At 38.7% G+C, this 13,588-nt stretch overlaps 1 protein-coding gene across 1 annotated transcript; it reads right to left on the reverse strand.

The window, feature by feature from the left end:
* Positions 1-390: 390 nt before the first annotated feature.
* LOC139591195 (C-C chemokine receptor type 5-like) lies at positions 391-7,782 on the reverse strand. The gene is made up of 2 exons (XM_071429541.1): positions 7,569-7,782; positions 391-3,971 (listed from the first exon to the last, which is right to left on the reverse strand). The coding sequence occupies exon 2, from the start codon at positions 3,958-3,960 to the stop codon at positions 2,890-2,892; it is 1,071 nt and encodes a 356-aa protein (XP_071285642.1). The 5' UTR covers positions 3,961-3,971; positions 7,569-7,782; the 3' UTR covers positions 391-2,889.
* Between the last annotated feature and the right edge of the window lie 5,806 nt (positions 7,783-13,588).

Genomic DNA, 13,588 nt, shown 5'->3' on the forward strand with positions numbered 1-13,588 from the left:
TAAACACGTCCAAGGACAGTGACACCACCCACTGGAAAGCCCATTCCAATACCTAATCACCCTTTGTGTGAAGAAATTCATCCTAAAAATGTTTTGAATGAGAAGAGCACCAAAAGCCTGCCTGGAGTAGTGCAGTTTGTTGGCATCAAACTTTACAGTGAGACCACATGGTGGCACTGTAATCTTGAGAATTGAAGGGAAGCGTGTGCGCAAGTCTGCTGTAATTGATAGATTTTAGCTAGATGACCTAATAACTTAGGTCACTAAATACACTGGAATTCTTTTATACGCTTATTTATTTTTAAAACCACTAATATAAATCATCTAGGATCAGTGTGAATTGTCTGAGATACTGCTTTTCCCATTGGTAAATGTAAACAAAATCAAATGTAATCACAACTCAAATAGCATATTTATTATTAGATTGTTAGTGACAAGCAGTTAAGAGCACTGGAGTTATCTTGCTAGTTATTTTATTATGCTGGTTCTTAGTCCATTTGTAAAACCCCAATTTTGTCCCACCTGTTCTTTCAGCGTTATGAAGAGGAATTTATTTTCCTTTTTCATTCTTCTGGGCTATTCTAAAAAATAAGGGATGGAGGTGAGAAAGGATCAAGAAGTCTAACAAAAAAGTTAACCAGCTTTAATGGATGGTGTAACACAAAGTATTATTACAGTTATTGGCAGAGTCCTTAACTGAATGTACCAGCAGTGCAACCAAATACTATGTTTTCCATTGTCTCTTTGAATGTGGATCACAGTTCATTGCAGTCGCTGAAATATGACTTGTTTTCATGTGCTGAAGTGTTATCCCTTTCCAGTCAAGTGATGGAAACTCTTGATAAGCTGCCGAACCGCTGGGCCACCAACCTCAGTTCCACCTCTTTCCTCTGGAAGCTGCTTGTTGCTTAGAAAGATCCATGATTAGAAGTCCATGCTGTAGAAGGATCAGGGCAGTTTTGACATGACTCTCAGAAAGCTTGTCATTGTCCCCACACATGTTTGGTTGTTGTGCTTTGCTCCCGAAGGGCTGACAAAGAGGCATTACTGTGTCTGGCATCAAAGCCCTCCAGAGAAAGTAGTTTCCTAAAGGTGTTTTTAAGATCAAGAGAAAGTTCTTGTCAAGAGCAGAATAAAATATGAAATTGTTTTCATAAATGTATTCTATAAGTAAAATGCTGATATATTTACCCATTTTAAAAGCATGTACTAAGTCCAGAAAGTAATTGATGCACAGGGCCTTAAAGAAGAGTATGCATCTGAAAATCTTGTAAATGAGATCAGAAGGTGTGCTATACTTCTGTTACACTTCCCATGTGGATGTAGTTCCAAAGTGGTGCTTAATATGACAAAATAAATAACACAAAACAAGTGGTTTGATAAGTAAAGATTTCCCTATTTTACTTCCTGCTTTCACAAGCATTTTCCACTGTAAAATTTCTTCGAGACTTCTTGAAACATTTGCATCTTTGAAAATATTATTTTAAAGGCTGGCTAGAGAAGTTGGGAAACAGAAATTGCCCTCCTGGATAGGAACAGCAAACAAAATACTCACTTTTTTTTCCCTGTCTCCAAAGTTGTCCAATACCATATGTCTTAGGGGAAATATAAGAACTGTTAGAAGGAGAAATTGGCCCAATTTAATTAATATTGTGATTATGGTATGTTCTTAAGTACCTGAGTAGCCAAACATTTATTTAATGTTTTCTATGTGTTCCCATGCTTTACAGGTTCTGAGCTTTATGGAGAATCAGTCATATTTAACCACCAGTCTTACTAATTATGGAAACTTTTGCTCTCTGTAAAACTCCTAAATGGCAAAAAAGCCCCCATTATCACAGCCCCCCAAATGATACCAGCTTCTAAAACAAAAGAGAAATGGTCTATGCCCTTTGCCCTTGACTCTGTAGAACAGGGAATATTTTTATTTATTCAGATGTTTTGTAAGCTTAAATGTTTATAACATACACTTATCTCTAAAAACATCTGTGTCAATCCAGTTCAGAAATCATTTTCACATGTGTTTCACCACTGTTGTGGTGATAGCCATTATGCCTGCATTCATTTTTTTTTTTTAAGTTTTTCATTTATGGAGGCTACAAAAAGGGCAAGTAAAATCACTGCACTAAAAATTAAAACACTTTTGACTCACTCTCCACACTTGATCCAACCTGTTTAAAGCTCCATATGAAATATATTTTTAAAATACTGTCACCACACTGATTTTCTGATCAGCTATAGGACATTAGTTTTTTAATGATAGCTCAATTATATTATCTTTTTAGCATGAGTAGCATATAAAAGAACAGATGAGTAAGAGACTCTTCAGAAGTATCAAACCTGAAAGTCACTTAGGTATTAGCCCCTAGCAGTTAAAACTATTATGAGAAAGATCTAAGTGGTTAGGACTCAACATACACAAAGGAAAATATACCATGAAATATCAGAGTCCATTCTAAGTGTATAAAATGATAAAATTTTCTATTCTATGCTGTATGATGGACCTTAGTAATTTAGCATTATTTACAGAGATAGACAACCAGACTAGTAAAAAATATGACTGAGACTGAGTTTAAATGAGTGAGGTATCTTGTGTGATGTACAAAGTCAAGAGATGTTTCCAAAGAACCAGTGTAACTTTATAACCTCTAGTTCACTTCAAAAAATCTGATAGCCTGCTAGCTCAGGCCCTCAGTCAGGTAATTTGCTGCATCTTTTTCATATATTTACAAATACTCAAGTCTGTGAGCAAATGCAAACTTTGGTAAATGTGTATTCTGTGATTTTTTTTTCATCTGCCTTAGAGACAATGTCCAGAAGATATTCATCAGGCTTTCATCATAGAGTTGATCTCATAAGAGTCAATTCCATTTTTTCACTAGACACAACTTATAATGCAGCAGAAACTTCTTGTTCTCCTGTAGATTGTGTGTAGGTGGAGCTTGCTCGTTCAGCTGTGTCAGCGTAGAAAACAGGACAGTATTTAGACAAGTGGACTGCAATCTGCTTTCGGAAAAAGCTGCGAAGGTATTTCCTAAATTTTTCTCCGGCAAAGGCATAGATTACAGGGTTGATACAACAATGGACCATTGAAATTGTTTCTGTCACTTGGATTGCTTTGTACAGTTGACCATTTCCTTCACAAGTAGAGATGGAAAACACACCTTGAAAATCACGCAAGAGAATGCAGATGTTGTATGGTGCCCAGAAAAAAAAGTAGATAATCATGATAATGAAAATAAGCCTGACTGCTTTATGTTTCTTCTCATTTCTACATTGCAGTAATGTCTTTATAATTTGTGTGTAGCTGCAGATCATGATTAACATCGGAATAAGAAGTCCCAGGATGTTCATTTTTAAGGTGAGGAATTGCTTCCATGTATTTCTCTGCTCTGATGGATAATGAGCACTGCAAGTATAGCCTGAACTTTCCTTCTGAGTTTTGTGAAATACTATCCCAGGGACAGAAGCCAAAACAGCAACAGCCCAGGTGATGACGCTGGTGAGGATGCCATAGGTAACTGTCCTGGCTTTCAAAGCAAACACTGCGTGCACTATGGCCAGGTACCTGTCCAGGGTCAGCAGGATTATGAAGAAGATGCCACTGTAGAAGCCAAGGAGGTAGACACCTGACAGAATTCGACAGAGCGCCTCCCCAAAAATCCAGTCATGAACTGCATAATAAGCCCAAAAGGGGAGAGAAAATACGAACAGCAGATCAGAAATCGCCAAGTTGAGCAGGTAGATGTCAGTCATACTCTTCAGTCTCTTGTATTTAACCAGGATAAGGACAACAAGCAGGTTGCCTGTCAGACCAAATATCACCACTAAAGAATAAAGAGGTGGCAAAAATTTTGCTGCAAAGTGCTTTTCCTCAGTTGCAGGGCAAGGCGTGGAATCGCTGTAGTCAAATTCTGTTGTGAGTGGCCAGTCAGTGTAGTCTGTGGTTTCATTTCCCATGGTGTATTGGTCTGCAAAGGAGAGGAAAAAGGACATTAAATTAGAGGAATCTCCAAGTTTAGCAGTGAAGAGAATGAAACATGCTGATGTTCTCATCTGAAATTAGTTCTGCTGATAAGCACACAAGCATTACGATGTCAAGAGAATGAAATTGCAGAGCTCCCAGGAAACTCATCCATACAGCTGTGCAGTCACGCTGCTTCATGTTGGAAGTGCGCGGTGTGTCATTTCCCACATGTACATTGTCATGTGCATTTTTCCTTCTCAGTAGAGGTTGTCAGCTGCCTGGCTAAGCCAGAAACAGAGGAATGGCAGATTGAATCTAAGCCATGGCTATTCTCGATTTAGGCAATCTGTGGGGGACTGGCCTTCCCTTGCTAGGAGTCAGGGCCTGGGAAGTGAGCGTGCAGCAGAGTTGTGAAAGCCATCAGGCAAATTCTGCTACACACTGGGAGCAGAGAAAGGCTGTGACTGTGATGTCAGCCCCTCCAGTCACCAAAGCCTCTCCTTTTCCCAAGTCCCTAGTAGGACTGTGAGCCAGATGCAGAAGCATAGATTTGTTTCACTTGATCTCTGAAAAGCTCAGGACTACTGTCTTCTCACAGACCCCCAGAGAACACAGAAGAATTCCTGTGTGTCCCATGAGAAGCTGGGCAGGGGATTTTGTGAAGTGTCAGAGGGACCAAAAGTGCTCCCTGGTCACTTAGTGAGGAAATGCAATCAATGCCTTTGGTAGCCACTCAGAGGGAGCTACTTGCTGCCTGTTTAAAGGGCTGCTCTGTCTTCCTGTGCCATCATGACTGCTTTTATCAGACACTTCATGACAAACAGGTGGCTGCCCATGGCATGGTGTTAGTTTTGAAATCAGCCTGGAAATGTCATGCCTGTTCTTAGACAAAGGCAACAGTGTCTGATGCAGAAGAGTTCAGGCAGTGCATCTGGCCCAGGTTGCTGTGTGATCCCTGAACACTCATGTCATGCACCAGTGTTCTTTCCTTTCCTGAATGCACTTTTTTTCTGTGGTGTGCTCTGCCCAATGTGATTGCAAGCATGTTTTGCAGAGACCACAGTCTCAAAACCACCACTATTTCATTCTGTCTGCACTTGAGTTCTGCAAGTCTAAATGTCACTGAAGAAACCTAGTCCATGTCTGGAGTGACTGAGAGACAGGCCCCTGCTCTGCTTTTTGGTAGAGGCTCATAGTGGTCCATTCTGACTTAGGGCTTGTTAAATCCCCAAAGCATCTCTTTGAGCCCGTAGATAAAACCTCTCAGGAGAATAGACTATTTACTGCTGTAAAAACAAATTGCTTAAAATGCCAGTGTCCAAGTGGTTGACTTAGCTAAACCTAAGCTGAGGTCTTGGGGAAGGAGCTATTTGCTAGGTCTGTGACCTTAAAAATGAGGTTCTGCTGCCAGCTCCTGATGGAGATTCTTATGCTGCACAGTGCAGATATGCATCTGCTCCAAAAGAGGAAGTTTTGTTGGAGCAAAATCTGCACCTTGTGCTAAAAGAAATGCTGCTTTTGCAAAATGCTTTTGTGCTCTTTTCCCGAGTTTTTGAGTCTGGCTACCAGCTCTGCTCCTAAGAATAATAAGAACAACATTAATGTTCAGACATTACTTTGGTATGTTGAGTATGGTGCAAAGTTTTCTTTTGGAGAATGAGGAGTAAGAGAATATTAGCAAATTGTAATTGTTTGGGTCTCAGCTTTGCCCAGATACAATTCCTTGATGACAAATAAGTGCTGTCAACCTCTTCAAAGACGATCTTTTAGGAAACTCTGGCAATCTCTGTGAAACAGTTTTTTTCCATAGTCATACTATGTAGTTATTACAATGCAGCAGTTATGGTTTTGTTGGTAAAGGAGGTGTCTGTGGCACTGTCTGTTGTCAGTAAATATCTTGATTTTAAAGTAGCTAAGAGTTTATATTTCTTAAGTACTTTCAGCAACACTTTTTTTTAAAAAGTGTGTTTGGTCTAAAAATTTAAATTCTTTACTTCAAAACATTATGAGACTTGGGTGTTACCCAAGTAAATATTCAAAATTTCCTTCAGCTAGACTTGCTAGATCCATGTGGCATGTCCTGACAGTACATCCCTGCACAGAGCTGAGTATCTTCATTTACAATGTGTCAGTCAGCCATGCTATATACTGGGATTATGGGATGAGTGCCAGACCTAGCACTCCCTGTCTTGTTCATTTTGCACCTGTGGGATGGTCATGCATAAATATAAGTATGAAAAACAACTAAATCATAAACCCAGGGTGGGATTTTATGAGTAGGTGATTGATGGGATTCATAGCAAAATGCTGCCTTGATATTACTGTGATAATTCTTTTTGTGACAGACCTTTCTTCCCATTAACTGCTATCTCAATGCCTTCTCTCTTTTTCTTCTGCCTTTCTGGAATGACTACCACATCTTCCGTGCATCTTGTCTTCTTCCTTACAACCCTTTTTGCATGCTTAAACTATGGCTTCCCCTTTGAGCAGTTGCTTCTGATAACTAAGCCCCATTCCTCCAGCCCTTTGCTTCACAAGTCTCTCTGCAAAAGTATTTACTACTCTGAATTGAGTATAGTATCAAGCACATGCTGAAAATGGAGACTAAAAATACTAATTTGGAATCCAGGGAAAAAAGAACTATAAGCAGGTTTGTGCTTTAGCCTATAATCTTGATGTTTTAGGAGACACTGTTGGCTACTGGTTGGAACATTTCACTGGGTTAATAAGTTCACTAACTAGAGTAGGTCATTCACCTAACTGGAGGGATCTGACTGGGCTAATGTTTCCTGATCATTAAAAAAACCCTGAAAGGTAGTCAACAAAGACCTCTGAAGAAACGATATTTAAAAAAAACCTTCTATATAATTTTGAGTACAGTTTAGATAAATGCAATATTTCCAGAAACCTACAATCTGCTATATGAATTCTGTTTCTCTGCTTGAGAATAGTACCAGTCATGCATTTTTTAAAAGAAAGGCTCACCATAGAAAAGATGAGTAAACCCATGTCCCTGTTTCATGCTGAGTTTCAGGTCACAGCTTTCTGTGTTTTAAAAGGCAAAGATTTTACTAAAGTGAGTTTCAGTTCATTTGCATAGTCCCATAAAATAGTAATAATTTTAAGGCTGTTGCAGATGGAGGTAAAGTGCTAAGTGTAAAGTCCTGCATGTAAACAGGATCCAATGAGTCAGTGTCTAAAACACTAGTTTTTCTGAAGTCATCCTATGAGAAGCATAAGTACTCTTAAATAACTCAACATTCAAACTGTTTTGTTTTGAAGTAACAGTTTTAAAATCAATATTTCCATCATTGCACATCATTTTCAGAGACAAAATCAGGGAGGCATACTCCATTATGTTTCTTACTCAGATCAATCACTAGAGATTTATTTCTTTCCCTACCTGGATGCTCTGCTCAAGTCTTCTAGTGATTTTGTCCTTTAAAACTAGTGTATTCAATTTAACATATATTATGCATTTTGCCAGGGTGATTTTTAAAGATGAGTACACTGGCAGGATTCCACTAGTATGTTTCACTTCAACCGTCGTACTACCTATGTAGCTACTAAATGTAAAACAAAAGAGGCAAAGATGACTTACCAGATATCTTTTGGTGCAGGTGATGTCTTGTATTATTACAACATGAGTAATGCTAAAATGACTTGTCCGTCACAAAAAAGAAGGTCAAAAACACGTCTTCCTGTGTGAAGAAGGATGTATCTGTTTGAAATCTTCAAGCAAAAAAATCTAGTCTTGTTTTTAAAGAAAATGAAGGAGCAATTCTCTGGTTCTCTTTTTCTAAAAATGGGTTATCAGATGTTACTTTTCTAACTCTTGCGGCGTGCAGATATGTTGAAATTCTAGAGGATCCTCCTAGGAGTTGAAGTTTCACAACCCAACACTATAGTTTTAGAAAAAGAGTTTATAGAATTATTTTATCTTTTAGCTAACCTGTTTGAATCAAGAACAATTTACATGCGGTTCATCCCTTTACATTTTTAAGTCCTTACATTTCTTTTGTTTTTCTGTCCTTTAAGAAAATGTAGAGCTTTTGAATAAAGTTTATGCTTCTATTCAGAATTACCTGCACTTTCTGTTGTCTTGCTCTGAGTTGCAGTCCTTATATTTCAAGATAGTTGATCAATCCTATTTTTCTTTAACCTTGTCTTCTGGACTATGTTTTTTATAGTCTCACAAGACTATGACTTAGTCTGTGTAGTGAACTAAAAGCTAAAGTCTGATCAAAGAACTAAGAACTAAGTCTGATCTTTTAAAACAACACTGTCACTTATGTTTTGGAATTAAGCTTTAGAAACCCTGATAAAATCTGATCTCTTATCAATTTCCTTCCCGTAGCTGATTCCTCTGACTTTTAAACTGAAGCTGCACTGTAAGTAGATTTCTAGATCCTTCCTGGACATCAAATAAATGACTAAGGAGGTAGGAAAAACACAGAAAGGAAGAAAGGGAATGGTGCCTGACCAAATGCCAGAGAACCCTTTAGAGAGAACCCCTGAGAAGATACCTGGTGAAGTACCACCCCCTGCCGCACATTGACATCTCTTGATAGGGTTCTGGAGGATCTCATCCCATCAGTGAAGGCACTAAAGGGATGCCTTTTCTGCATTGACTCTTGGTATCCTTAAAAGATTTTAAAACAAAAGCACGATGATATCTTTATTTGTATGCTGCCATTCCTTACTGGAAGTAAAGGGAATCACAACTTCTGAGTTATCCCTCAGATCTGTGGGGAGACAGTAAAGAGTGAAAAGCTCACTCTCTTTTCCCTTGTCAGCCCTTCTTTGCATGAAAACTAATCTTTATTCCATAGTACAAATGAATTTTTCTCTTCCTTTCCTAATCAGCTGTTACAATGAGCTCTTTAAAGGCTGGAGTCTCAGGATCAAAATTAAAGGCTCCTGAAGGGTATTCTAAGGGTATGTTCACCCCACCATGCTTGATGGACTGACTATATTAGATCCCCTACACAGTCAGTGGAAATAGCTGCTTCTAATACTGTTTCCACTACACCTAAAAAAAGTTCCCAATTACTGCCTAACTTTCCTGGATAAAAAAATTCTGCTTTCATGCTGAATACTTATAATTCTGAAACAAGGTATTGTGTCAAATTACTTTTTCAATATATAATTTCTAAACAATCTACATACTAAAATTAATAGATATTTTAAGTATCTCTTCATGAAGACTGCATTGATTGCTGTATGTTACTTAACCACTGGAGACTCTAAACCCTTTCATAATTTCACATCACAGGAACAGAGGAAACAGTCTCAAACCTGTTGCTGGACTTGCCTGTTTTTTATCAAGCTTTTTAATTCTAAAATATGCTCATGCAAAACTTGTTTACAGCATTTTGACTAACAATAACAAGATCAACTACCACTACTGCTTTAAAATAAGACCTGTGGTAGGCTGGTCTTCAGAAATAGTTCCTTGTTCCCAGGGATTCATTGGCTTTATTCATGTGTTTGATTTTGTTGATTATAGCTTTTAGCTCCCATAGCTCAGTCTGGTCAGCAAGCACAGTGTGGCATGTTATTTACTGATGAAGAGTATTGCACACCAACAGAGGGCCTCTGCCACTCATGGTTGTAACAGCTGAATAAGGGGAATGCACTTGGTCTGCTCACCAGCTGCATCTTACAGCTGGATGAGAAAATCTCCAGAGAGAGTGTGAATTGCTGTGGCACTTGGCAGCCCAAGTACTGGGTTGTGTGGCTTTATTGCCAGCACCTGCAGGATATCTACAATTAGCTCTACCCCAGCTGCAGATAAGCAGAGCTGCCAGATTTGGTCAGGTCTTACATGAGGCTGTAGGCAAGCCCAATTCCCTTGTGCTGTTTGTGGGGCATTGAGTGGTGTGCTGTTCATCATTGCTGTTAGGATGAGATCTTTCCTGCACGAATTGGTCTCCCATCCAGTCTGAAATTTCAACACGCTAATCTGGAACTGATCATCTTAATGCTCTCTCACCTTCTCTTCTCTGCTGCCTCCATCTTTTGTGTGTGAACACAGGTATGGACAATGCAAGCAACACATCCATTCTGGCAAGTCAGATTTTTCTCAGCTTTTTCTCAATCCTTTGCCAAGCAATTCTTTGAATCAGGGCACTGCTGCTTGTCATTAATGCCAGTAGATTTTAAGACCCTTTACCTATGCTGAACCTTATCATTTTACCAAGAAACTGAAGCTATTGTTTAATTACAAAGGTAATGATTCAGTGGATTGATATAGCTTTGGAATTTTAGTGAGCTACATTCCCCATCTGTGGTGCTCAAATTGAGGCACTCAGCAAGTGTGCAGCCATGTACAATGACTGTCAAGCCAAGCTCCATCTGTCAATCTCTCCTATCCAATGTTTTATTATATGATTCATCTTTACAGCAATCAGCCCATTACATTGAAGAGTCTGGTATCTGAGTGGTATGGCATTCCCAGAGGAGATGCTGTAATTTATGTGAGATTTACACTGGTACCAGACTGGCTACTAGGACACATGCCAAAACCTCGCATACCACTGTGATACACAAGTGTCATCAAGTATAATTATGGGTACAGAAACTTGAAAATTCAACTTAGAGTTTCCATTCAAGTTATTTCAAACTTGCACCACCTGAAGAAGAAAGGCTGGGGGGAAGAAGGAATCCTGGGACAGAATGACAAATGCCTTTCTTAGGTATACACAGTGTGACAGAGCACAACTGTCTTACTAAAAGTCTATCGCTACAGCAAAGATTAATCCTTTTCATCTGGAGAAGAGGTCAGATGAAGACAAGTGAACATGAACTAGATGAATCTTGTTACTTGCTCTATTTACAACATCTGTGTCCAAACTAAGTTAGTATTAGCATGTATTTTCTTTCATCAGTGGCAAATGTCTTTGTCTTGAAAAGGCAGAATAAAAACATCCAGTTCAAACTACTTTATTGCTTAGACTATTTTTTCTTATCAGCCTTCTCTTTCAGGCTTTCAAGTTCTGGTGACTCATCATTTGAGCCACAGTCACAATCACACCCAATCTTAACATCTGTGAAATGTATTCTTTTGAGGAGAACAGGGGAAAAGCATGATGTACCACACCCTAAGATTTCTATCTAGAGACTAGTGAAAAAAATCCCAAAACACTTCACACATAGGTGTAAAAGAAGATAGGTTACAAAATCAAATTCTGGAAGATACAAGCATTTCTAAAGCTGATGAACATTTCTTCACATTGCTCTTTATTGTCAATAACATCAAAGGCTGGGGGCTCTTTCAGCTATTATTTTTATGCTTGCTCTTTCTTCATTGTAAATCTGTCACATATGTCATTGTACATTGCAGCACATCCTATCTCTTATTGTCATGATATTATTTTTGTTTTGGCTTTCTCCAAGCTGCTTTTACTGAACAATGTTTCGTTATGCAGCAAGGAAGAGAACATTGCTTCCTTCTACTATTTTTGTCCATGTTTGTGATGTATGCTCTACCAATTTGTAGATAAAGGGTTGTCATTATACAATAGATTTTACTTTGGGGACACAGTTACGCATTTCATTTAATCTCTCAGAATCTAATTTTTACACAGGCCTTTAATTCACACATTTTGGGGTTTTTTTTCAGGTACATTAAGAGTACATAAATTCTAGGTCTAGAGTTTGGTGTTTTGGGGCTATCTTGTCTGTGCATTGGATATGCTCCTCCTGTGCACCTGTAACTCTTGGACCTTTTATCAAGCAGGCTGGGAAAATCACACACTAAATTTCCTCCCAGTGAAAACTAGGTCACACAAAGGGTGAACAGAGTCTGTTTGATGACAAAGTATATGCCAGTAAGGCAATAAAGTAGCTTGAGAGAGTTAAAAATTCACTGAAGTATAGTACAGGACAAATAAGAGACCTTAGTAAAAGTGAAGGAGAAACCAAACATGCAGGGACCAAAATCTAACACCTGAGAAGTAAGAACAGGAGGACACTATAATCTAAGCTACAAAGAAAATGAAACTTTTGATAAAGCCAAAGAAGTTTGCTTAGTCATTAACAGAGTTTAATACCTGCCTATAGACTATGATTGCCTCTTACTCACAAAACCCCCTTCTTCAAAGGGCAGGCAGAGTGAAGGAAGTGTGAACTCCCTTAAATGGAGATCAGACAATGCAAAGCCAAGGACTTCAGCTTTAGGTTGGTACATATGTGGGAAATGTCAATCTTCTATTGTTCAAAGTGTATAAAAATGATTACGTGGCGTTTTGGAGGTGTGCTAGCTTTCAGATTCATGACCTAGCACCCATCTCCGCTCAGATATAAAATAAAAAACATATCTCAACTGCATGTGTGAATCAGCTTATTGCACATCAGGTGAAAGAATCCATGCTCAGGACAACATTAGCCCCTAGAAACCAGAAAATACTTTCAAGAGTCAAATGTTAGATATAGTCTGTAATTGTCCATACCTTATATTAGTGTCCCTGCAAGCTATGTCCAGATGGCTCCTTTACTTCCATCTATTTGGTTTGCATTCCATTCAAAAAGTCTGGTATCAGGATAGGTTGTGTTGTATGGGTAGCATCCTACTGGCACAACCCTGTAGACAGTTCTGGAGAGCTGAGCATCACTTGGAGGTCTGTGCAGTTTTGCATAATGGCAAAACTGTTTTTCTAAAAATGCTGCCCTCCTCTCTCTCAGTGCTGGGGTCCCACCTTCCCAGCATCAGTCATTTCAGACTTCAAACATTCAAACCAAGATTGCTCTCGCTGTCGCCAGACCTACAACACATCTTGGCAGTGACACAAACTTCAACAACCTTTTTTTAAATCCTCCTATTCAATTTTCTGAATAAAGTACAGCTCCTAGTAGGCAAATGTGACCAAAATATGGGTACAAAGCATATTGCACCCTTTTGTTCTGGCCTGGTTGCTATAGATATTCTAAATACACCAGAATTTTCCCTCTGTTAGCTTTAATTTTTTTATTACTTTATTAAGGAGTAATGCTTCTGAGGTCGCAGTGACCACACTAAACACTTCCTAGTGAAGGGCAGTAGGCATCAGCAGTTGAAAACAGCAGCAAAATTAAATTTCAAAATGAGCAGTGTCTGCCTATTGTGCCATTTAACCTGGTCAGTGTCATGTTATTCTCCTGGCACTTTCTTTGTTTCTAATTAACTGCAACAAGATACCATGTAAATTTGTTCTTATATTCTTTTATTTACCGCTTCTGTAATTTTCAGTGGAAGGACAGATGTTTATTTTGGAGCTTCATAACTGTAAGTGTCTCTTATCATGCAGGGGCATGTCGCAGTGCAAAGCTGCAATGAAGAATCAAGGATTATCTTGCTTGGGTACATAACAGCATAATGTTTAAGTTTAGTTTATTTGTGCTCCTACAGCACAAAATACAAGATTGAAATCAGATTTAAAAAAAAAAAAGAGGAGGGGGGAGTGGTTATCGAATTTTGCTTATCCTGTGATGGATAAATAAGAAGAGTGTGCAGGGGAGAGAAGGAGGTGTGGATCATAGGCTAAAAAAAAGGAATGGGCACAATGAAGCAGGGAGAATGGCAGGGTGAAGCAGAAGCATATTTCCATATTGAATTTTGAGGGCCTAATTTCCTTACACATA

The sequence above is a fragment of the Agelaius tricolor genome, unplaced genomic scaffold (assembly GCF_023055355.1).
Source record: "Agelaius tricolor isolate 1412-34295 unplaced genomic scaffold, bAgeTri1.0.p SCAF_6, whole genome shotgun sequence".
In the NCBI taxonomy this organism is placed as follows: domain Eukaryota; kingdom Metazoa; phylum Chordata; class Aves; order Passeriformes; family Icteridae; genus Agelaius; species Agelaius tricolor.

Coding starts and splice junctions, on each gene's coding strand:
- LOC139591195 (XM_071429541.1), bottom strand. CDS start 3,960: ATGGGAAATGAAACCACAGACTACACTGACTGGCCACTCACAACAGAA.